Source organism: Panthera tigris, chromosome A3, assembly GCF_018350195.1.
Source record: "Panthera tigris isolate Pti1 chromosome A3, P.tigris_Pti1_mat1.1, whole genome shotgun sequence".
Lineage (NCBI taxonomy): Eukaryota > Metazoa > Chordata > Mammalia > Carnivora > Felidae > Panthera > Panthera tigris.
Genome location: NC_056662.1, coordinates 44,389,910 through 44,413,444, shown reverse-complemented (window position 1 = coordinate 44,413,444; position 23,535 = coordinate 44,389,910). Strand labels below are relative to the sequence as shown.

At 42.3% G+C, this 23,535-nt stretch overlaps 1 protein-coding gene across 1 annotated transcript in view; it reads right to left on the bottom strand.

The window, feature by feature from the left end:
- Nucleotides 1-5,107: 5,107 nt before the first annotated feature.
- Nucleotides 5,108-23,535, bottom strand: part of SLC24A3 (solute carrier family 24 member 3) — a 502,919-nt gene continuing 484,491 nt past the window's right edge. The window contains exon 17 of the mRNA XM_042980972.1: nt 5,108-5,320. Within this exon, the coding sequence (XP_042836906.1) occupies nt 5,315-5,320 (6 nt within the window). The 3' untranslated portion in view covers nt 5,108-5,314. The remainder of the gene's footprint in view (nt 5,321-23,535) is intronic.

Here is a 23,535-nt window from a genome sequence, read left to right as displayed (position 1 = left end):
AAAATTAAGACAAAAACTTTGGACCCTCTCATGGACTTATCTCACATTTGGCAGGTTTGATTTCCTACCCCAGGGTCCTTGGAGTCTGAAGTGACCATTCCAGTCAGCTGCAGAGATCACAAGTGCTCTGGGGCATTTTGGTCAGTGGAGGACCAGCTAGCCAAAAAAATGTCACTTGTAATGAAGTTATTTTCCCTGTAAAGTAAACCAAGCAGCATTGGTTCTGCAAGCATTGCCCGGAGCTGGCAACTCAGCAATTTCTGTTCTCTGTGGTAGAAGTAGAGGTGTCTTATGCACATAAAATGACTTGAAAAGAGTGTGTGTGTGTGTGTGTGTGTGTGTGTGTGTGTGTGTGTGTGTGTGTTTTGGTCTGGGTCTGAGCTGTAGAATAATCATCATAATAATTATGGCAATTCTTTATTCATTGGTGTGCATTGGAACTGGGTGACATTACTTCGGTCCATGCCCATAGCCACCCTGGGAGTCAAGTAGAGAGTATCCCTGGATAGTTAACTAATTCCTAGTGTTAGGAATTACATAGTAGTTAGATGGTAGTTAGAAATTCCCATCTCGGTCTCCAAAGATGCAGTGCATGTAGAGGGAGGTGGGTCTTCACAGAAGAGGGCATTTGGCAGGGGTACATATTTTATTTATATTCTTACTTATATGTTTGTTTACTTAAATCTGAAAGAAAGTCAGTGATTATCCCTGGAGTGTGGGATTATTGGGACTTTAACTTTTCAAGTTGTAGGTCTGTAAACTGAATGTTTAAAATGGTATATTACTTTGTTAATCAAAATAGCATTAATATTATATATAAAATTATATACACAGAGAATTAGAAGTACAAGTGTAAAGGCAAACGTACATAGAATTACCTAATATTTTAATTTTTCCTTTGACCTTATTATTTAGACCAATTAAAAATTTCCAAGTGTTGAGGTTTGTTTTTGTTCTTTAAATTTTTGTTATTAATTTCCAGATTTATTGCATTGTGGGCAAAGAATGTAGTTTATATAATTTCTGCTCTTTGAAATTAATAGAGGCTTTGTTTGTGACCTAGTATATGATCTATTTTGAAAAATATTTCTGTATCAGAAAAGAAGGCATGTTAAACACCCCCACAACCAGTTCTATAATTAGCATATAGTAGTTGTTCAAAACTGTTTATTGGTGAACCTGAACACCAATTAACTAAATGGTAATTCATCTTTTATATTTATTCTAATTCACGATGTCATTTATTTTTACTATCTCATTTGCCAGTCTCCTAATTTATATCCTGCTTTTTCCCTACTCCCCTTCTAGGATATAATAGACTTAGGGCAGATGTGTTAAGATCTTCCATTTCAATTGGGGTTCTGATGTTTTTTCTCAGAATTTATAATTCTGGGGTGCTTGGGTAGCTCAGTTTGGTTGAGTGTCCAACTCTTGATTTCAGCTCAGGTCATGATTCCAGGGTCGTGGGATTGAGCCCTGGGTTGGGCTCTGTGCTGAGCATGGAGTCTGCTTAGGATTCTCTCTGTCCCCCTGCCCCTCTGCTCTCAAAAAAAAAAAAAAAAAAAAAAAAAAAAGAGGAAGAAAAAGAATTTACAATTCTTTTTACATTTACAATACAATCTATTACAATTTACAATTATTTGTATTCTAGCACTTTCATGCTAGATCCACACTGTGGATCATGTAGCTATCAGTATAATAAACCTCCTTTGCCCCATTCAATGTGCCTTGATTCATTCAGAAATTCCAATCACAACCTCTGTTTTCTTTGTGTTTGCAATCAACCAATGCATTTTTGTCTATCCTCTATTTTAGACATTTCTGCATCATTTTATTGTAGATGAATCCTTTTGGAGCAACATATGCCATAATTGAATTTTATTTTAAACCCACCTGGCAAATTTGGTTTAATTTCTGTCACCTTGTTTTATGCTTTTTGGGTTTTATAAAACCATGCCATTGCCTAAGTTCTATGCTTTTTTTGATTAAAATAACTAAACTCTATCTCTTTATATAGTCTCCTGTATTTGAAAAGTATACTTCTTGTTTTAACCATAGTGGTTCATTCTCTAATTATTCAACACATGAATCTTAGTTATTTACTGGGTGTCAGGCACTCTTCTAAACACTGTGACTATATGATAAGACAGATAAAATCTTTCTCTCAAGGTGCTTGCCATCTAATGGAGGGGGACAAACAATAAACATACGAACACATAAAAATGAAGATATACAGGGCATGATACATGCCATAAAAACATGCCAAAGTAATGTGAGAGTTGCTCAAGGACTTACATTGTTTGGGTGATCAGAGAAGACCTCCCTGACAAGGCTACATGTCAGCTGAGACTAATGACAAAAGAGGGACGAGTCAGGTGAATTTCTGGGAAGGAATGTTCCAGTCTAAGTAAGAAGGAACAGCCAGAACCAAGGTGCTAAAGTGAGCATCAAGGAGCAGGGAGGAGGCTACCAGGCTGGAATTACGGGCTTAGGGACAGTTGGAGAGGGTTTCAGATGGAAATGGCTCAATCTGGTTTCCATTTGTAAGTGACCAGAAAGGCATCCATGGGGGAAAAGGATGGAAGAGGGGAGACAGCAACGAATGGGAGGAGACTAGCAAGGTAGCTTTGCAGTCACTGGGCAAGGGACTATGAACAATGTGGAGATGGTGATTAGACAGGGACTGAGTCAGAGGTAAGCAGGTGGACTCCAGGTATGCTGTTGAAAAGGCTGAGATCATGTCATTCTAGGGGCATCTGGGTGGCTCAGCTGGTTAAGCGTCTGACTCCTGATTTTGGCTCAGATCATGATCTCACGGTTTCTAGATTGAGCCCCATGTTGGGCTCCACGCTGAATGTATAGCCTGCTTGGGATTCTCTCTCTCCGCCCCTCCCCTGTTTGCACACCCTCTCTCTCTCTCAAAATGAATAAATAAACCTAGAAAAAGAGAACACATCACTCCAAAATAATCCATTTGACATACTAATTGGAGCTAAAGGCACTTGAAAGACAAAGGAGCAAGAAGGATGCTCTGACCTCCCCCTTTTTCCCTGAAAGCAGGACAATGCAGAATTCCCATGTGAAAGCCACCCTCCAGGGACCAGGAGGAAAAGCACACTGTCATCATCAGAGGCAGGGAGTTGAGGCCAAGAAGAATCTGTACAGACCACGTCGTGAAAACAGCCTTCTCTTCCTTTTCAACTCCCCCTGTTTCACAATCACTGCTGTTTGTTCAACCTAAATGCATATGAGCATTTAGACCTAACCACTTTGGGGGGCATCATTTTCCTGTGAATGCTTTTTTGTAAGTGTAAAATAGGATGTGTATGCTTTTTTCTTGTTGATCTGTCTGATGTTGACTTAATTCTTTGGCCCAGCCAGAGATTCTAACAGGATAGAGGATAAGTTTGCCTCCCCTATGCTATGAAGGTAGGGCCTACTGGGTATGCTCTGCTACATATCCCTCCTGTATTACATTTGGATACAATTAGGTTACATTTTCGTTGTTCCTCCACTGCCACCAACCTATGCCAAGCCACCATCATCACTATGCTAGTCAGGAAGCTTTCTGCCTGGAATCTGGCATCCACTCCTGCCCCCTACTGGTTATCCTACACATAGCAGGTAGAATGGTGTATTTAGAAGGGAAATTGGATCCTATCACTCTCCTGCTCACTCTTCTTGCCACCCACTATTCTTAGAAGAAATCCAAAAATCTTTCCCATGGCTTGCAGAGTCCTCCCACTCTGACCCCAGCCCTCTTTAACCCCATCTCCTGCCACTTAACTTCCAGCTTTCCCTTTGTTCCTTGAACACACTGAACCTGATCCAGCGCCAGAACCTCTGCTCTAGCTGTTTTCTCTCTGGTCCTTTGCATATCTGCACCTCTAGTACAGAACACCCTTTTGGAGACTTTATATGCCTGAAGATATTTTTATTATGTCCTCACAATTCAGCAACAGTCTGGCTAGTTATAAAGTTCTAGGTTCACAGTTCTATTTATTAACACCTCAAAAATGTAATTCCATTGAGCTTAAGATTGGTGTTGAGAAGTCTGAGGTCAATTTAAGTCTTCCTCCGTTGCGAGCAAGAAGCAAGGAAGCAAAGGCAATCTGCTTTGGTAATCTGGAAGCTTAAAAGTCATAGTTTTGCCTTCAGTGTTTCTAATTCTACTATAATGGAGGGATCCAAGAATTTTTTCTTGTCTACAGTATTCTTGGTGCCCTTTATATCTGCAGACTATCATCTTTTTTTAATTCTAGGGAATTCAAGGACATTATTTAAAGTCTTTCCTTCTCTTCTTGTGGCTCTCCTATGACCTGGCTCTGCATGTTGATTTCTGTCTTCCGTTCCTTTTAACTTCCTTATCTTCCTCAGCTGCCTTCTCAGAGAGGTCCTGGATCACCTCTTCCTACACATTGGTTCTTGGGCTATACCTGTCTGTTCTTTAACCCACCTATCATTTTCTATATTAAAATAGTCTCTCACGGGGCTCCTGGGTGGCTCAGTCGGTTGAGCGTCCGACTTCAGCTCAGGTCATGATCTCGCGGTCCGTGAGTTCGAGCCCCGCGTCGGGCTCTGGGCTGATGGCTCAGAGCCTGGAGCCTGCTTCCGATTCTGTGTCTCCCTCTCTCTCTCTGCCCCTCCCCCGTTCATGCTCTGTCTCTCTCTGTCTCAAAAATAAATTAAAAAAACGTTAAAAAATAAAATAAAATAGTCTCTCACATCTAATGTCCCCACTTGTTTCCTTTTCGTGTGATCCTTGATTCTTTTTTCATATGGCTAATTTCTTCCCCCACGTTCTTAATATGTTTATCATGATTATTTAAAATTTTTGGCATGACCGTTTCAGTAATTCTGCTTCAGGTGGTATATGTTGTTATACTTTTGCCCTTTTGTGGCAGTTGTACTCCTCAGGCACACAATATTTTGGCCTGAGAGCCCATGACATTCTGAGGGTACTGACTATTCTAACTGTTCTGTGTATTGGAGAAAGGTCAAAGGTTATCTCCAGGCTTTATTGCTTCTCAGGAGTTTAAGGATATGTGTACTGTTTTTCTCTTACCGCATAACAAATGACCACAAATATGCTAGCTTCAAACAGCATCCATTTATCATCATGCGGTTTCCATGGGTCAAGAGTCTGGGTACAGCTTGGCTGGGTTCTGTCCCCTAGGGTCTCACAAGGCTACAATTCAGGGATCGGCCAGGGCTGTGGCCTCAGCTGAGACCTTTGAACTCTTATCCGAGTTCGCTTCTAAGCTCCTGTGGTTGTTGGCAGAATTCACTTCCTTGCAGCTGCGTGACTGGGCTCTCAGTTCTGCGGAAATAAATTAAGACCAACAAAGTGAGAATAAAAGTAGAGGCCATCCATTCAGAGCTTGCTAAAGAAAGGGAGTTGGCCACTATTATTTGTGTTCAGTGGAGACCCAGGTGCAGGTAGAGGAGTTGGAAAGATTTGTAGTGGGAAAAGGGAAGGGCTTCAGGTCAGGTGTGCCCTGTTTGCAGTCTGTTGGCCTGGGGAAGCTGGAGGTGAGCTAACTAGCAGCCAGCGTCCTATGTGACTGGTCAGGAGTGCATATTTGGCTATCTCTGATTGGTCCCAAGGTGGAAACTGGAACAAAATTAGGAAGCTGCCAGTTATGAATCAAGTTCTGGTCATTTCGGACCAATCATTACAGGAGTTATTGGATTCCTGGACCAGTTGCTAGAGATGGTAGTCTGACTTCTTACAAGTCTGCCTTATAAATAGTGGTTGGCTTCCTGGGCTGGTTACTGTAAATTCTGAGTTGGTTTCCTGGACCGGATGCTGCAGGCTGTGGGCCACAGTTTTATTTCTACACTCAGTCTGGCCATTGTCCATTTCTGTGTGTGTGTGTGTGTGTGTGTGTGTGTGTTGCCATCGTCCATTTGTATATTCAGTCTTCCTGGAGACTGTCTGCAGCTCCCTGGCACGTGGCCCTCTCCACAGACAATTCACAACATGGCACTTTGTGTCTTCAGGGTCAGCAGAGAGTGTCCCTCACTCTAATGCACTGTGGTAAGATATAGATGATATAGATATAGATATAGATATATAGATATAGATATAGATATAGATATAGATATAGATATAGATAAATGTCACAGAAATGAGAACCTGTCATATTCTATTGGCTAGAAGCAAATCACAGGTCCTGCCCAAACTGAAAAGGAGAAGATTATAGGACATAACTCCAGTATAGAGATCATGGGGCATTTTGCATCCCCCATGGAGTCTTCCTACCGTGGTAGGAAAGGATGAGCCCTGTGAACAGCTCCCCAGGCCCTGAAAAACAGCTGCTGCTCTCTACCGTCTACTGGCTTCCTCCCTGCTCAGGGTTTCACCTTTAAACCAGTAGAAGAAGCAACACTGGGAGAAAGCCATTTTCCCTTTGCTATGCTTCATGGCCCTGGAGTCTAGAAGAAATGCCCTAGGACCATTGGTCCCTGTGTCCCTCTTTACACTAACTCCTCACCTTAGCAGGCTTTTGTGCTGCCCTGTTAATCTCTAAAACCTGTATCAAGGCTTTGTGGCTGATTTCTGTAAGGGGCTTCCACTGCTTCCTCTGTGGGCGGCACCCTTTAGCTCCAGCCCCTGCTACATCTCTCACCTAATCCTCTTTTGGCATTAATGCTGTGTTACGTGCCCGGGCAAGTGGGTGTCAGCCCTGGCTGTACATTACAATCACCGGAGAGTTTTATACAATCCTAATGCTCTGGTCTCACCCCCTACCTATTAAATTAGGGTCTCTAGAGTGGAATGAGCCATGAGCAGCTTTTTAGCTACCAGGTGATTCTAATATGTAGCCCAGGTTCTAGAAGGGTCACTGTTCTAAAATCGGCAGCCTTTAACTCAGTTCTTAGCCTTGCTGCACATTGGAATCACTGGGAAGATTTTTTAAAAAAACAGACAAACACCGATGCTCAGGCCCCCATCTCGAGAGATCTGATGTAATTAACGTGCAGTGTGGCCAGGGCTTTGGGACTTTTAAAAGCTTCCCAGGTGATGCCAGCACACAGCTGAGGATGAGGGCCACTGATTCTATGTCCAGATATCAAGCTGCTTGCAGGGAAAGGGGCTAGTTCCTCCCCTCCTCCTGGTAAGGAAAGGGGCAGGTGCCCAGTTTCAGTGTAATTAATAAAAGGATCTGTATTGCTTTTGTTCCAAAAGTTGAAAATAATCAAGAATGTGAATCCAAAGATCGACCAGATTCCTTGCTTTTAGGAACGTTTTCCAAACAAACAGTTGAAATTTCCCTTTGCTACCACATTTTGCATGTGTTTTGATTTTATAAGCAGTATGAAGAGGCCAGCCTTCAAATCCTCTGTCTGGTAAGTCAGTTTGAGTCTCTAAAGCAGTTCCCAATTGTACAGTGAGATCACTGTAGACTGGTGTTGCCAAAGAAGACAGCCCAGAAAAGTTGAAACGTGAGCTGGAGGCTGAGCGGAGACTCAGCTAGGCTGGAGCAGAGAGAGGGACACAAGGCCAAAGGTGTGGAGCAGGAATGGTGCGCACGGCATCTGAAGCAACAGACGACATAACTCAGAAGATGTAGGAGAGGAGGGGTTGCACAGAGGACAAACCTTTGCTGACTACCTCTGGGTTAGAACTTTTTCCTCCATCATCTCTATCAGATACATTTTTACTTTTCCTTGTGCATTCTGCTCTGTATTCATAATTCAGTCTTCCACACCTTGTTTACAGGTTGATTCTAAAGTCTGAACAACAATAAACCACATTAACATCACTATAACCAGGGCTTACTCTGCAGCCTCATAATGGGCTAAGATTTATTTTCCTTCTCCATGAACCAAAAGTCACCTATGACATTTAAAGGAAGATGTTTCTAGCATCAAAGTCAAATGAATCTTCTTCTTGCCCCCCTTCCATTCCTGAAAATAATGATCATGCTATATTTCAGCTGACTTCATATTTGGACCTTTATTTCCTTACATGGTTCTTTCCCTCCCAAGGTTTCTAATTTTCCCTCCCTCCCTCCTCTCCTTCCTTCCTCCCTCCCTTCTTCCTTCCCTCCCTTTCCTTTTTATTTTTTATTGTTTGTGTTGTCAACAGAGCACATTTACCATCACAGATCTTCAGAAATATCCAGACTTTCAATTACACCAACTGCTCCAGGGAATCCACTTTCTCTGTGAAAACATGCTTTCAGAGACTTCTGCAGTTCTGCTCTGGTCTGAGCTGGTTATTTTCTAGATCTGTTGGGAACTACAGTTCCAAGTCTCTTTCTCTCTGTACTTCTCCAGTAGGTCCACTGTTTTCTAGATCTCAGGTCCTTCTTTGTTTTTTGCCCTCATTTTATCTCAGGAAGGGCTCCGGAAGGCTAACTTTCAGAATCTGTGTATGTCTGAAAACATATTTATTTTGCCCTAGTGATTAATTGATATTTTGATTAACAGTGACAATTAGGCTCAAAATAATTTCTCCTCTTCAAATGAAGGCATTTGTTCACTGTGTTCTACCATCTGGCATTGTCGAAAAGAGATCTAACCAATGCCATTAGTCTGAATCTCCTTCTCCTAAAAATTGATCTGGTTTTCTTTTCCTCTGCAAAATTTTCTTTATCTTCCAATTTGTAAAATTATGGGAATATGTCTGGGGCTGGATCTTTCATTCATTGCTTTGTTTTATCCATCATTATCCCTAATCTGCTTTTGTCTTCATGAAATTTATCATTGGCTCAAATTTTCTGATGAAGGTCATACAGATCCTCTTTGTTGTCATGGATTTAATTCCTTTTGCACCCCTTTACTTTCCTTTTAGGGGGATGTGGGGAGGGGAGGGACATAAATGTGCATGATTAGTCTGCCATGTGGGACTCTACTTTCAGAAATGTTATTTGGATATTATAGGAAAGGAGGACCCTGGAATACAGAAGGTCTTGGAGATCCTTGACTTACATCATGGGGAAACTGGCTTTCATAGTGGTCATTGGTGGCCTGAAGAAGTAACATCAGGTGTCTTTCATGTATTCTGCTCTTAAGCAAGCTATGACACCACTTTTCTAGTGAATAGAAATGATTGGAAATATTTCAAAATCTTCTGGACTGTTTCCATCAGCCCATGTTTATTCGAAGTATTAAGTGAAGGATGGAAATAGTGATTGGACAAGTCTGTATGTTGTGCTGTGCTCACCACAAGGGCAGACCACCTGTCACCATACAATGCTATTATAATACCATTGACTATATTCCCTGTTCTGTGCCTTTCATCCCTGTGCTTATTCATTCCATAATGGAAGCCTGTACCTCCCACTGGCCTTTGCCCATTTTGCCCATCCCTGCATCCCCTCCCCTCTGGTAACATCAGCTTGTTCTCTATTTATGGGTGTGCTTCTGTTTTTGTTTGTTTGTTTAGTTGCTATATGAGCTCTAAGTGTCCAGTACTTCTGGAATGATGCTGGTCAGTGTACACACCTGACAATTCTTATATTCCAGTGTGCTTTGTCTTTGGCACATAAAATGCACTCTGAGCCTAAAGATGATGTTACTTATCTGAATGAAGAATCAATCCAGGATAGTTCTGACTGGGCATCATGTAAGTGTAAGCCTTCTGAAGGTAAGGTGTAAATGCCTTGCTCCCTGGTAAGTCCAGACTGTGATCAGGAGGAATCAAAGCTTCCCTATGATATAGGATGATGACACCCGAAAGTAGAAGGAACTCTGCATATTCTCTTCAACAAAGTGGGAAGAGTCCAGAGTCCTTTGCTCAACATGATATGAGATGAAAAGAAATATCTATGAGGAGATAGAGGCCTATGGACCTAAGACAGATCCATGCGATTATCACACCTCCCAGATGGCAGCACGGACCTGCCTGAATCAATGGAAAAAAAAAAAAGCAGAGACAAAGAGCACATCTCAGCAGATGCCAGAGTGAATAAAAATGCCACTCTGGGCTGGATGTCTCCAGAACATAACCCCAAGGCTGCTGATTGGGGCAGTGATGGCAGAGCCTGGGATTGACTACTGTTTCATTTCCCTCACTGGTCTCCCATGAGGACAGGTCTGGCATGCTTGTGTCTCAGAGAATCACATCTGCCAGGCTCTTCTTTTGCTGATCTCCAAAAACATGGCTAATGAAGGCAAATCATTGCTGAGGACAATGGTTCTCTCAAGGTAACAGCCCTGTTGAGTTGATGTTTGGTGCCCAGCATAGTGATAAGAGGTCATTGCACACTCCAGTAGCCACATGGTCTGTGTCTGTACTAGCCTTCCGGATGTCTGAAGGCTGGGACTGTGATCATCCCATTCATCCTGAGGTTTTGGCTACCATCCCACTCTGGTCCCAGGTTCAGCCTCTGTCCCTTCCACAGGAGCTCTGGCTGCTTATCTCTCTTGGAGGTGATGTTTCATAGGGAGAACCCTCTTCTATTCTGCTCACCCTCTGGCTAGGGCTCTCAGCCCACCCACGTAAGCTGCAAATGGGAGCAGAAGCTGTACAAGTCTTGGTCTCTTATATGCACCTCATCCCCATTAGACAGTATCTCCCACCCCTACCCCCAGCATTTGGTGTCTAAGTCTCATCCCATAAACCCGTGGTCAACCACTACCTCTGGCAGAATCACGGATGCATCTGTTCCTATCTTCAGGACTTGGTGGGGAGGGTTGCATATGTAGGTGCTGGGCAATGATCCTGTGGCCTTGACATCTCTACATGCCACCTGGAATGGATGTCCCATAGCAACGTTGTTTCAGAGGTGGCAAAATTGGAAGAGTCCTATTTGTCCTGTTTGTACTATGGCCCCACCTGGGAAAGGACACAGAGAATTTAAACAGCTCTGTGCAATTTTCCCTCATTACCAATAATTACAACTTTTTCCTATAACTGGTCAATATCCAATCAAAGAGACCTAGTGTGCTTACAAATTTGGCATTATTTTCATGTTGCTATCTGAATCATCATGGAATTGGCTTCCTAGGGCAGCCATAACAAATGACTACAAGCTGGGTGGCTGCAAGCAACAGTTATGTACTCTGGGGGCCAGTTATGGCTCTGGGGGCCAGAAGTCCAAAAGTAATCTGGGTTGGTTCCTTCTTGGGGGCTCAAGGGAGAATCCATTCCATGACAATCTCTCAGCTTCCTGGAGACTGTTGGTAGTCCTTGGCATTTCTTGGCTTATGGCAACATAACTCCAGCTATGGCTCTGTGGTCACACGGCATTCTCCCTGTGTGTCTGTGTCCAAATTTCCCTCTTATCAGGACACCAGTCATTGGATTAGGGCCCACGTGAATCCAATATGGTCTCATGTTAACTTGTTAAAAACTGTGAAGATTCTCTCCAAATAAGCTCACATTCATAGGTAGGACTTGAACATAGGTTTTGGGGATGGGGGTGGGTGTGTGTGTGGGGGGAGACACAGTTGAATCAATAATTGTCAAAGTAAATTGAAAGATAATTCAGATAGTAAAATGTGATGAATCTTGTTCTTAGTGTTGAGAAATTTCCTTAGGTTTACCAATAGCCACAAACTTTTCGAATACTGGAAGACTGATTTATGAATATTTAGATTTCTAAAAAAAATGGAAAAATACACACTCCCACCTCTCCCAAGCTCCTAATTAATGCATCCAAGTGGAGAGAGAGTGATAAACACAATAGTCCTTTACAATAAATGGCAAAAACAAATATACAGAAATCATATTGGCATAAAAATGAAAAATTAGTTTATCTCTTTTAAAAAGACAAACCACAGTTTGTCTCTTATTTCGGCTTACTTTTGAGTGAAAAATTTCTTTGAGAAGATAATAATATTTGAGAATAGACTTTTACTTTCATAATTCTTTGATTTCTTTCTTTTTTAAAACTGTAGAGTCCCCCACAAATAGAAAGTAACACTAAATCACATAAGCATTTCAATTTTACACTGTTTCATGCATGTGTTACACTCAGAGAGAGAACTTTTTTAACTTTTTAAAAAATTTATTTTGAGAGAGAGAGAGGGCATGCACACATGAGCGGGGAGGGGCAGAGAGAGAGAAAATCCCAAGCAGGTTCCATGCTGTCAGCACAGAGCCCAACGCAGGGCTCGAACCCATGAACTGTGGGATCATGACCTGAGCTGAAGTCAAGAGCCAGACACTTAAACGACTATGCCACCCGGGTGCCCCAGAGAGAGAAGAACTTTTAATTCAACCCAGTACAACATTCCTGTTTCATTTCTCACTGGCCCATAGAACATGCCCAGCTGAGTGTTTCCTGCTATGCTTTCTCACCACCTTGAATGAAATGTGGGCACTGCTGAGTAGGGAAAAAGACATGTGTGCAGGTGAGAGGAATCTAGCTAGTGTTTTAAGTTCCTTTGAATTAATACCATGTTTGGGGGAAGGACTAAGGAGCATTTTAGGAAGGGGAAAGGCAATGCTTTTAATGAAAATGCTAGGACACCAGAGGAATTTCAGGCCTGTTTAGCTGAATCACTTGTGAACAGGCACGTAAAAATGAGTGATTTCAATGGAAACCAACTGGCGTTCCATAAAATTATCCAGCACTTGGAAATAAGGCCAAGAGAGGGTTAGGGTTAAGGCTAGCTTGTCCTTTCAATGCCATACATACTGCAACATTGTTCAACACATCCACTCAGGAATTCATCATGGAGTAATAATTAAGGGAATGCACCTCTGTTCAACTATTATTGATTAAGGGCTCAGAATGTTAACTTGTGGGTCTTGTTTGAGAGAGGTAAATAACTTCCCTCAGACAAAAAAGATCACCATAGGTTATGGTCTGGTTGCCCTGGCGCTCGTGAGCCAGTCTTGTGTCTAGCATTTTGGGTATAGCTACAAGTCCCCAGATCTACTCCCACACTTAGGACCAGCTTTACCCTCTTACTGGGTCCTCTGTTAGTGAGTTAATACTTCTTCAACCTATATTTATTCCCTTATTTTATTTTTTCAGGAGAGTAATTTTGAAAAGCTTTTGGAATAGATACTTTGACACATGTTTGGACTTTTTACCTGTACCCTCATTTTTGGCGGTGGAATATAAGAAGTTATTTGTCAAATTGCCAGTGGTGAGTTTTCTCGCGCAAGGACATTGTAGGTCCTGGGAGGAGGCCACGGATCAAATCTCCTCAAATGCTTTGCTCTTGTATGTGGGCAGAATCACATCAAATGCCAGAATAAAATACCTCATTTGTTTTCATCTTGTGCTTATTTGCAAATGAAATTCTGTAATGATAGCTTTTAAAAAATAGCTTTTGTATAAAAAGGGGAGGAGGTGAGATGAATGTTAATATCAAATAATTGAATCTGATTTCTAGGGTACTTGGGATGGTCTGAAGAGCTGTGAGAGAGGCATTTAAAACCAATTCCCAGGTGTTTAGTTTCATATTTGGATTGGGGGTAGTGAAGAAACGAGTATGGGACAGGAGGTCCCACAGGCAAGGAAAATTCAACCCTAAGGAAAGTTGAGGGGCTGTTGGTGCTAAATATCCAGATTTTGGCCTGCATAACCGCAAGCAAATGACTCTCATGAGCTGTGGAAGGACCAATTTTATTCTCGTTTACACCATGAGGACTACAGGCCACCACCAACACAACAGATGACTGTTGGTACTCCCCTGGGTGAAGCAATCATCCCAACCTCCCATGCCCTGTGGGCTGAGTCATCTGAGACTCCACTTCCTGGCTGTGCTGGCTCCTGGCTTCGAACCTTACCGCTATCCAGCTGGAGCCCAATTTTCATTTCAAAAATTACAGCCTAAATGTCCTTCCGGTGGGACCTGTCCCCACACTTATTACAGAAAATTGCTGTTACATAAACCACTCTCCTCCTTGTTCTATTTTCTGCCCCTTTTTGCTAAATGCAATGACTTTGTTAGTTGAGTTATTTTTTTTTAATGGATTCAAAGGAGAAATCTCTCCTCTTGCCAGTGAAGCAAATCTTGTGGGACTTCAGAAGATAAAAAGTAGAATCAGTACCCAATTTCATTAGAGGAAGAAGACAGGCCTGTTTAGTCAATCAGTACAATGCAGGAATTTCCAATATTAACAAGATATCTGGCAGCACAACCACTGTGAGTCCCATACCTAAAGAGTAGGGTGAATTTTTTTAATGTTTATTTATTTTTGAGAGGCAGAGAGTGAGCAAGCAGGGAAGGGACAGAGAGAGAGGGAGACACAGAATCTGAAGCAGACTCCAGGTTCTGAGCTGTCATCCAAGAGCGGGGCTTGAACCCACGAACCATGAGATCATGACCTGAGTGGAAGTCAGATGCTCAACCAACTCAGCCACCCAGGTGCCCCAAAAGAGTAGGGTGAATTTAAAGATGACGTGAGATACCCCCTGAGTTAGATCTTGGCCTTCCCATTGAATTCTCTGTAGTACTCCTTTACCTTTACTCACCTCCTGCCCCTCACAGCTTACTGGAACTAAAACATAACTCTCGTCCTCCAAATTTACCAATTCATCCCCAACTGCAAATGTTTTGTTCTCTATGTAATCTGTGCTTATCCCCAGTTGGCAATTCTTTTTTTCAATATATATATAGAGAGAGGGGCAGGGAAGGGCAGAGAGCTAGGGGGAGAGAGAGAATCCCAAGCAGGCTCCCTGCTGATGTGGGGCTTGAACTCACAAACAATGAGATCACGGTCTGAGCTGAAATCAAGAGTTGGAGGCTTAATGGACTGAGCTGCCCAGGTGCCCCTCCCAGTTGACAATTCTTATCGCATACACTGATACCAGTGACAATATAGGGGGTATTTGTGCAAATGGCTATGAGTCTTCTGGAGAGCAGAGCAGATGTCTACATGCAGAGCATCTCAAACTCGTACCTACACTTCTCAATGTTTGTACAAATCACCTGGGACCTGTTTAAACGCAGGTTCTGATTCAGAAGGTCTGGGTGGGGCCTGAGATCCTACATCTCTAATCAGCCACCAATGCTGCTGCTCCTGCTGGCCCAGCAACCAGGCTTTGAGAATGGCTGCTCTAAGGCATACCTCCTGTTTCAGGACAGCGGGACTCACGACCAAGGGCAAAGCCGAAGAGGCACCTTCTCTATTATATGGAAGAAATCATGATCTTTGTCTGCCAAGTTGGCCCCTTAATAATTTCCTACCTGCTCTGCCCTATACTGCAACCACTAATTATATGTGGCTCTTACAATGCAAATTAATCAAACATTTTATTCCTGGTTGCACAAGCCACCTTTCAAGTGCTCAACAGCTACATGAGTCCAACAGCTACCCTATTGGATGGCAAAGATGTAGGCCATTTCTATCCCTACAGAAAAGTTCTATCTGACAATGCTATTCAATAAGAATTCTAAAAAACTCTTTCTAGTCAAAGATGCTAGTTCAAGGTCCACCGACACTTTGAGTAGCAAAAACCTATGGAATACATAGCATTTCTTTTTGGATGTGCACAGTGTCACAAATCATCTGATTATACTTCCGTGGACCCTGGTTCTGAACCATGGACACATGTAGAAACACCTGACAGTCCAAAACATGTAACCAGATAACCCCAATCAGAATTATGGGAGGTGGGGGTGGGCTAGGTATGGTAGTCTTAAATGCACCCCAGGGGATTCTAACGTGGGACCATGGTGAGGAGTCTCTCTCTGCCTTAGGCCGGAGTTTGATGCCATTACCTGCACTGACACACACAGTGAGGAGGGTTAGGAAAAATGCACAACTCTCCACACAGGGAGGGTTAGGGTGTAGGGGCTGCCTCTGAACAGCCAGCAGATTCTTTGGTTCCGTCTACTCACAGATTTTTTCAGTGCCACCATTTCAGGTGACGTCTCCGACAAACAAGACTAAAGCTTTAAAAATTACTATTATTTTAAAATTCTAATAGGGACTAAGAAGCCTGGGCATCTGGCCAGTGGAATTAAGACAGGGACTGTGAGAACAAGACCCAAGTGAAATGTACTTGGGGCGCTTTCTGTTTGCTATTATTGTGAAACCACTTCTCTTACAGAGCAGAAGCAGGATGCGGCCCAATGTCTGTACAACCTGGACCTAAAGCTGAAGACCTCGGCTCCAAAAAACACCAATAAGCTGTCCTAGTTGCCTGCCAATATCGACCAATCAGGACGAGACCCTTCCAACCAATCAGAACAAAGCACTTTGCCCCTTTCCCTTACTAGCACGTGTTCCCAACCTGGGAACCTGAGTGGGAATTTTCTGTTTATACGCAGGGCGTCAGCTTTGGAGAGACCAGCCTCTGTTAGCGCTGGCTCCTTTCACCTTTCAGAGATGAGATGCAGCCCCAATAAAGCCTTTGACTTTGGGGTTCGGTCTTGTTTCTGTCATTATCAGGTCCAAGAACTGGACTCCAGTAGCAAAGTTCTCATGCAAGAAGGGATGTTTTGCAGCCATTGAGGGTAGATTGAGCATCCTTTTGACATTTCTTTGCTTCCACGGGCCCCAAACTGACACCTGCCTCGTTTACAGAAGTAGAGTGGGGGAAGTATAGTTTATGTTAACACATTTCTTACACCCATCAGTATCCCTTTAAAGATACTCTCGTGTATCTGTTGCCCCATTAACATGCCTCTCACTGGGACACGGATGGTGCTGGGCTTGGGAGGCCCATGAAAATGGTGAAAACAGTCACAGTTAACCAGTTTCATCTTTAGTTGGATTTTTCTCTCCAACTGGTGTCTACCTGGATGTCAGGGATAAATCAGGGTTGTTTGTAAGGTTTTCGATTCTCTATGCTAGATGTGTGAATTAAGAAAATACATGTTGTCAAGATTTGAATGCAAAGTGTCCTGGTTTCTGTGTTACGTTCACATGACAACATTCAGATAAATGGACAGGGAGTGTGGAGAGAACTGTATAGGAACAGCATCAATTATGACAGAGAGAGAGAGAGTTAGGCCTTTCAAATGAACTGTCATTTGTCCTGCAATAATGACACAATGAGCTGAGTCTCACAACCATGTACCCCAACACATCTCTGGAGCATCCACTCCTTTAATATTTTGTCTGGAACCCCTTAAGTCCATTCCTTGGGCAGTTGGCCATCTGCTACCACAGGAATGATCTTTTATCGGTTGAAAATACCCTGGGGACTGGACCTATTTGTACCTGTGTAACCCAGGCTTATCAATTCAAAAATAAGGCCCAAGACATGTTGAGAGCCCCTGGTCATGTGTGCTTTCCACATGTGACCTCAGCAGACTATGTGAGGCTAGTCTTCTGAGTTGCAAATCTCCCTCAGCCATTTATACCCTGTCAAGCTGGGCCATCACAAACACATTTTATGGCCCACCTCCAAAAAATGTCCAGAGATCTCCTTAGTAAGCTGCTGATATAATATTTACTAATAGATTGTACAAATATATATATATATATATATATATATATATATATATATATATAATCATATATGACCAAGGTTTTCTCTGGGGGAAAACTGCCAAAATTTAGTAAGTATTGAACCAAGCACTATTTTCTCCAATGGAAAGCAGGCTGGGGGTGCAGAGATAGCTATTCCCCCAGTCTCAACCCCTCCCAGCCCTAATAAGCATGTGTGGCATTAAGCACTTTTGCCTTGTGATGCTACCCGATTTTGTCATTGTGCTACATCAAAAAATGAATTGTAAGTGTAAGCACAGACAAAAAAGTGACTCTGACCTTCTGATGGTCATAAGACCTATAAGAAAGTGAATAACCTATAATCACAATGATTGCACTGTTTTCTTCATTCTACTTATTGTAACTATTTATTTAAAATAGGCTCTGTCCCCAGATTGACTTACATGCACAAGGGAAGTCAACTATGTGAGGAGTTCTCCAACTCTGATGTGTGTTAAAATGACCTCATTAAAGATGCCTGGCCTCCTCTCCAGGCCAGCAGACTGTCTGAGGTTGGGCATATTCCACTAGCCCTACTGGAAAGTTCTGATACATGTCATGTACTCAGAACCACTCATCATGGCTTGGCTTGGCTGCCATGGCTTCCTCTAGCCCAGCAGGTCCCTGCATCCTGTGGAACTCCTTGTTCTCCCAGACGGTAAATGCTTGGGAATTTTTTTCGGAGGTCCAGAACTCACACTACATTTGATGCCCAGAAAGGATAAACGTATTTCCATCTGTTGCCACAAAAAGGAGAAATGCCATTGTTCCTTTAAAATGGATGTGTTTTTAGTCTCTGAAACCCTAAAAATTCTTTCTGGGCATGACAAGGGATGAGACTTTGTCAAAGACATTTGATTTTTCTAATAGGTGCTGTCCAAATTATATACATTTAAAAAAATTCCCAACAACAGTAAAGATGGAATTCTAATTACAGGGGAACTGCAGTATCCAGAATAACTTGCAAACTCTTTTATTTAAAAACTCATGCCAAGCTTGCTGTCTTTCCATAACATATATATTGATTTCAACAGGGAAATCATGTTTTCTCTGGTCTAAATTAATAGAATGTCTGAGGGGCGCCTGGGTGGCTCAGTTGGTTAAGTGTCCGACTTCGGCTCAGGTCACGATCTCACAGTCTGTGGGTTCGAGCCTCGTGTCTGGCTCTGTGCTAACAGTTCAGAGCCTGGAGCCTACTTTGGATTCTGTGTGTCCCTCTCTCCCTGCCCCTCCTCCACTCATGCTCTGACTCTCTCTCTCTCAAAAATCAATAAAACATTAAAAAATTTTGAATTAATAGAACTTTTGAGCTGGCGGGGACCTCACTGACCATGCAATCATGCAATCACAGTCATTTGGGAGAAATTCAGATGTCCATGTGACGGGCCAGGCCAGGACTTCTGCCCTTGGGTCTAGACCTTGCTGGCTCCTCTGAATTATGGCTTTCACAGGAAGAAGGATACTATTATGGCCACCATGTCATTATCTAGAGTTTGAGAGTTGGGTTAGAAATGTTCCCTGTTTTTAGACATGGGGATACAATGCACAGCATATGGAATGTAGTTAATAATATGTAACAACTTTTTACGATGACAGATGATAGCTATATTTATTGTGGTGATCATTTTGTAATGTATATATAATATGTATGTATGTGTGTATATATACATTATATATATATATATATAATCACTATGTTGCACGCCTGAAACTAATATAATTTGTATGTCAACTACAATTCAATTTTTATTTATTATTATTATTATTATTATTTTTTTAATGTTTACTTATTTTTGAGACAGAGAGAGACAGAGCATGAACGGGGGAGGGTCAGAGAGAGGGAGACACAGATTCTGAAGCAGGCTTCAGGCTCCAAGTTGTCAGCACAGAGTCCAACGCGGGGCTCGAACTCACAGACTATGAGATCATGATCTGAGCCGAAGTTGGATGCTTAACCGACTGAGCCACCCAGGTGCCCCTACAATTCAATTTTTAAAAAAGGAAATGTTCCCAGTTTTTATTCCATGTATCACAGAGTCTGTGGTTATGCAGGCAAACATAACCTGTGGTTATGCTTCGACCTCCCCTCCCTGTTCTGGGGTCTTCTGCTGGTGTACATCACATCATTGCTCAGTTAGCAATGAGAACCTCTGAGAACCCCATGTCTGGCTGCCTTCAAGCCAGCAGAAGGGAGAAGTGGGGCCAGACTGTGACGTGAAGAAATGCTAGATGGGAAGAGTCAGGACCATTGACAGTTGGGAAGGCCAGGATAAGAAAGAGGAACCAGGAAGTATTTGAGATGGGTCCTGATTATTTTCCAGACCACTGAGTCACAACTGGGAACTCTCAGAAGTAATGGTGATAGATGACATTGATTTCCCTGATGAGGTACAAGGGAAAGCTTACCACTCACCCTAAAAGGCTATCTTGTTCCAGGATTCATATAAAGTGTGAAACTTTCAATGTAGCCAGTCAACCCATGTTAAAGTACTAAAGGAACATAATTTCTTTCTGAAACAAACACTAAAATAGAGTTTGAAATTTGGAATTATATTAGATTCCTTTTGGGAATAATGTAAACAATTCTGTTACCATGTCCATCCAAAGCACATTAAAAACCAGTGCCTCCGATGGATTGTTTTGTTTCATTTATAAAAGAGCTTTGCCTCATTTATAACAGATGAGTGAATTTCTTGGCATGGATCTCTTTTATAGATTCAAACTTCTTGTTTTTCCTCCTAAGACATGTTGTTAATATTTAGGTGGCACATTAAATTCTGCCTAGACGTGTAAAGAGCTGCCTCCATTACTGAGGGGTCTTTGCATTCAGGAAATGGGAAACCTCACATTCAGCTGTAATATGACACAGGCTCTCGCATTAGCCATGCTACCCTCAGGAGCACGCTTCATGATTGGTGATGTCCCTCTAGGAAGAGAGCCTGACTGTGGCTTCGTAGTGCACAGATTTAGGGAGTGAAATAGAACATCTCCTTGCTTTTGGGAAGACTGCCCCCCAAGCTGGTATAGGCTAGGCATAAAATGTTTTCTTTCTGGAAAGGAAGACTGCCCTTCTCCTTCCTTCCCCTCCTGATTATGCATACCAATATCTAAACCCACTTCCTGACTCTGAGCAAAACTTTCATGATAGAAAAATGTGGCTTTCACCATGCCATTTTAGAGTGCAGTGTGTCCCCTGAGGTTCTTGTAGATAAGCCAAAAGCCCATGTCTGAATTAAGGTCTGGCCATAGGCACACACTAAACCTGCACCTGTCCCTCACCTGGGAGTCACAGTCATTTCCCATGTGGATGCTGACTGGGGTCACAGCCTGTGCATGCAGGTTTCTGTGCCCCAGGCAGGAGGTGTGTGGCTGGGGATGTTCTCTGGCTTCTTAGGAAAGAGTGTGAAGTGGGGGTGTGGGATTGTTTGCAGGACTGGGGGCCTTGAAGGCCAACTCTGGTGTAAACTTTTTTTTTTTCTGCACCATGACATCTTTGTTGGATAGATTTGCATCAAAATAACCTTTTTAGATAAGAAAGTTAGCTGTACCTGGTTGTAATGTGTGAATTGGAATTCATGTAAAGGAAATTTCTCTTGTACTTACCATTAGTTTCTCTTGTTAAAGTATATAATGAAACCTTTTTCACCTTGAACGAATTGGTCATTGCCTGCATCCATTTCTACTGAGCTAATAACTCCACCCAGAATCTTGGCTTTCCCTCATCTCATCTTAAATCATTAACTTTGATCTGGTTTGGTTTTATATTAAAAAAATTTTTTTAATGTTTACTCATTTTGAGAGAGAGAACGAGAGAGTGAGTGAGCACAAGTCGGGGAGGGGCAGAAAGAGAGGGAGAGAGAGAATCCCAAGCAGGCTCTGTGCTGTCAGTACAGAGCCCAACACGGGTCTTGATCTCACAAACTGTGAGATGACCTGAACCAAAATCAAGAGTCAGACACAAGCAACTGAGCCACCCAGGTGCCCCTGATCTGTTATCTTATAAAATTTTTTAATGTTTATTTATTTTTGAGAGAGAGACAGAGTGGGGGGGGGCAGAGAGAGAGGGAGACACAGAATCCAAAGCAGGCTCCAGGCTCCGAGCTGTCAGCACAGAGTCCAACTGACCCACAGATGAGATCATGACCTGAGTCGAAGTAGGATGCTTAACTGACTGAGCCACCTAGGTGCCCCAGGTTTGGTTTTAACAGTTGTTTTTGGCTGGGAACAAACATAGTATAGGATGACAGAGAATGTAGATTATGAAGAGTTGACCAAACTTCTTTTTCTACTTTCAGCCATGTGTAGATCTCAGTGGAAATAGAAAGAAAAATGAATTTTGAAAGAATGAAAGAAATAGTACATCTGTGTGTGTGTGTGTGTGTGTGTGTGTGCACATGCGTGTGTTTTCCATAAGCTATATACCAGTGATATCAGTAGAGGCTGGTATAGGCTTTCTGGACAAAGGACATTATTTACACCAGTGATTCTCAATGTGGCACTCAGACCTAGCAGCGGTAGCATCTGGGGGTTGGTGAGAAATGCAAATTCTTTGACCTCCTGAACCAGAAATGTGTATTTTAATAAGTCTCCAGGTAATTCTAATGTATGCTTACATTTGGGAGACCTGGATTTTAGACAATGAGTAAATGCAGGTAAATGCATTTTCTCACACATGAAGTTGAATAGAGTAACATTTAAGCAACTGGAGGGAACAATTCAATGTGAGAAGACAATAAATTTTTACCTATTCTGGAGCTGGTTTTTCGGAAACCTGGAAAAGTTGACAAAATAAATCCCCCTGAAACTGAAGCAGCGGGCATTTTGGTTCCAATCCATTGGTGGTTAGAAAATTGATGATGGACGGAGCATCTGAATGTATCATCCTGCATCAAGCATGGAAGGGACATGAAACATCTGATTTATGCAGCAAAAAGAAAGATACAAAACTGAGTAGAGTACATTTTTTTCTGCAAAAATTTAAAAGTATTGGTTTTCTGCTGAAAGCATCTTTGTGCACAGGTGCATCTCTTTTTAGCAATGACCTGTGGGCATGGCTCCGAATTCTTCCAAACAACTGCCAGGATCCTGAAATTTCTTGTCACACTTCATTCTAAATTTTGTATGCAGTTTTCTGGAAGCAGTTACTGTATTAATTGCCTCAACACACCAGAAGATGTGATATCACCAAATTCAGTGTTTGATAAGTAGGGTAAGTTTGAAGTTACATAAAGACGAAATGTGATGTATGTATATATGCATACATTTATGTAAGTTAATTGTAGCAGAAAAACCCTTACATGGCATATATACTAACACTGTCTTACTTTTTTATCTTTTTACTTTAAAGAGAGACCATGCAAGCAGCAGAGAGAGGCAGAGGAAGAGAGAGAGAGAGAGAATCTGAAGCAGGCTCCAGATCAGCAGCACCCGACATGGGGCTCACCCGATGTGGGGCTTGATCCCACAATCCTGCTCCATCATTGTCTTAAATCTTCCCTTCCCTCCTACCTGTTGCAAAAACAAAAACCAAAACCAAAATGAGTAGTAATAACTATTCACTACATTAAAAATCTCAGGCCGCCTGGTCAGTTAAGTGCCCAACTCTTGGTTTCAGCTCAGGTCATGATCTCACGGTTCATGGGTTTGAGCCCCACGTAGGGCTCTACACTGGTAGGGCAGAGCCTGCTAGTGTTCTCTCTTCCTCTCTCTGGCCCTCTCCCACTCGCACTGTCTCTGTCTCTCTCAAAATAAACAAATAAACTTAAAAAAATAAAATCTCTACAATTTGATAAGAGTGTTTGCTAAATTGAAGTTCAGTAAAAAATTAACAGGACTACTAGCCACACTTTATTAAGGAAATACATGTTCTGAGTGCAGCAGGGAGTCATCTGAGAGATTTTGGTGTTTTACTACTCTGCCCTGTGTTTCAAAACTAAGCAGAAAGCTCAGTGTGAAACTACTTCCGGGGGATCACATAATTTATCTTATGCATGGTGCTAATCCTCTGCTTGTCCATTGCTTCACTGCCTTTTTCAGCATCTCTTAGCGCCCCACATCTCTGGAGGATGATGCGATGGACACATGGCTTTTTATTTATCAGAGAAATGTTGGCTGAACCCACCCCATTCCTCCTTAAGTTGTATCATAACAGACAGCTGGATATTTGGAAATTTTTCAAAGAT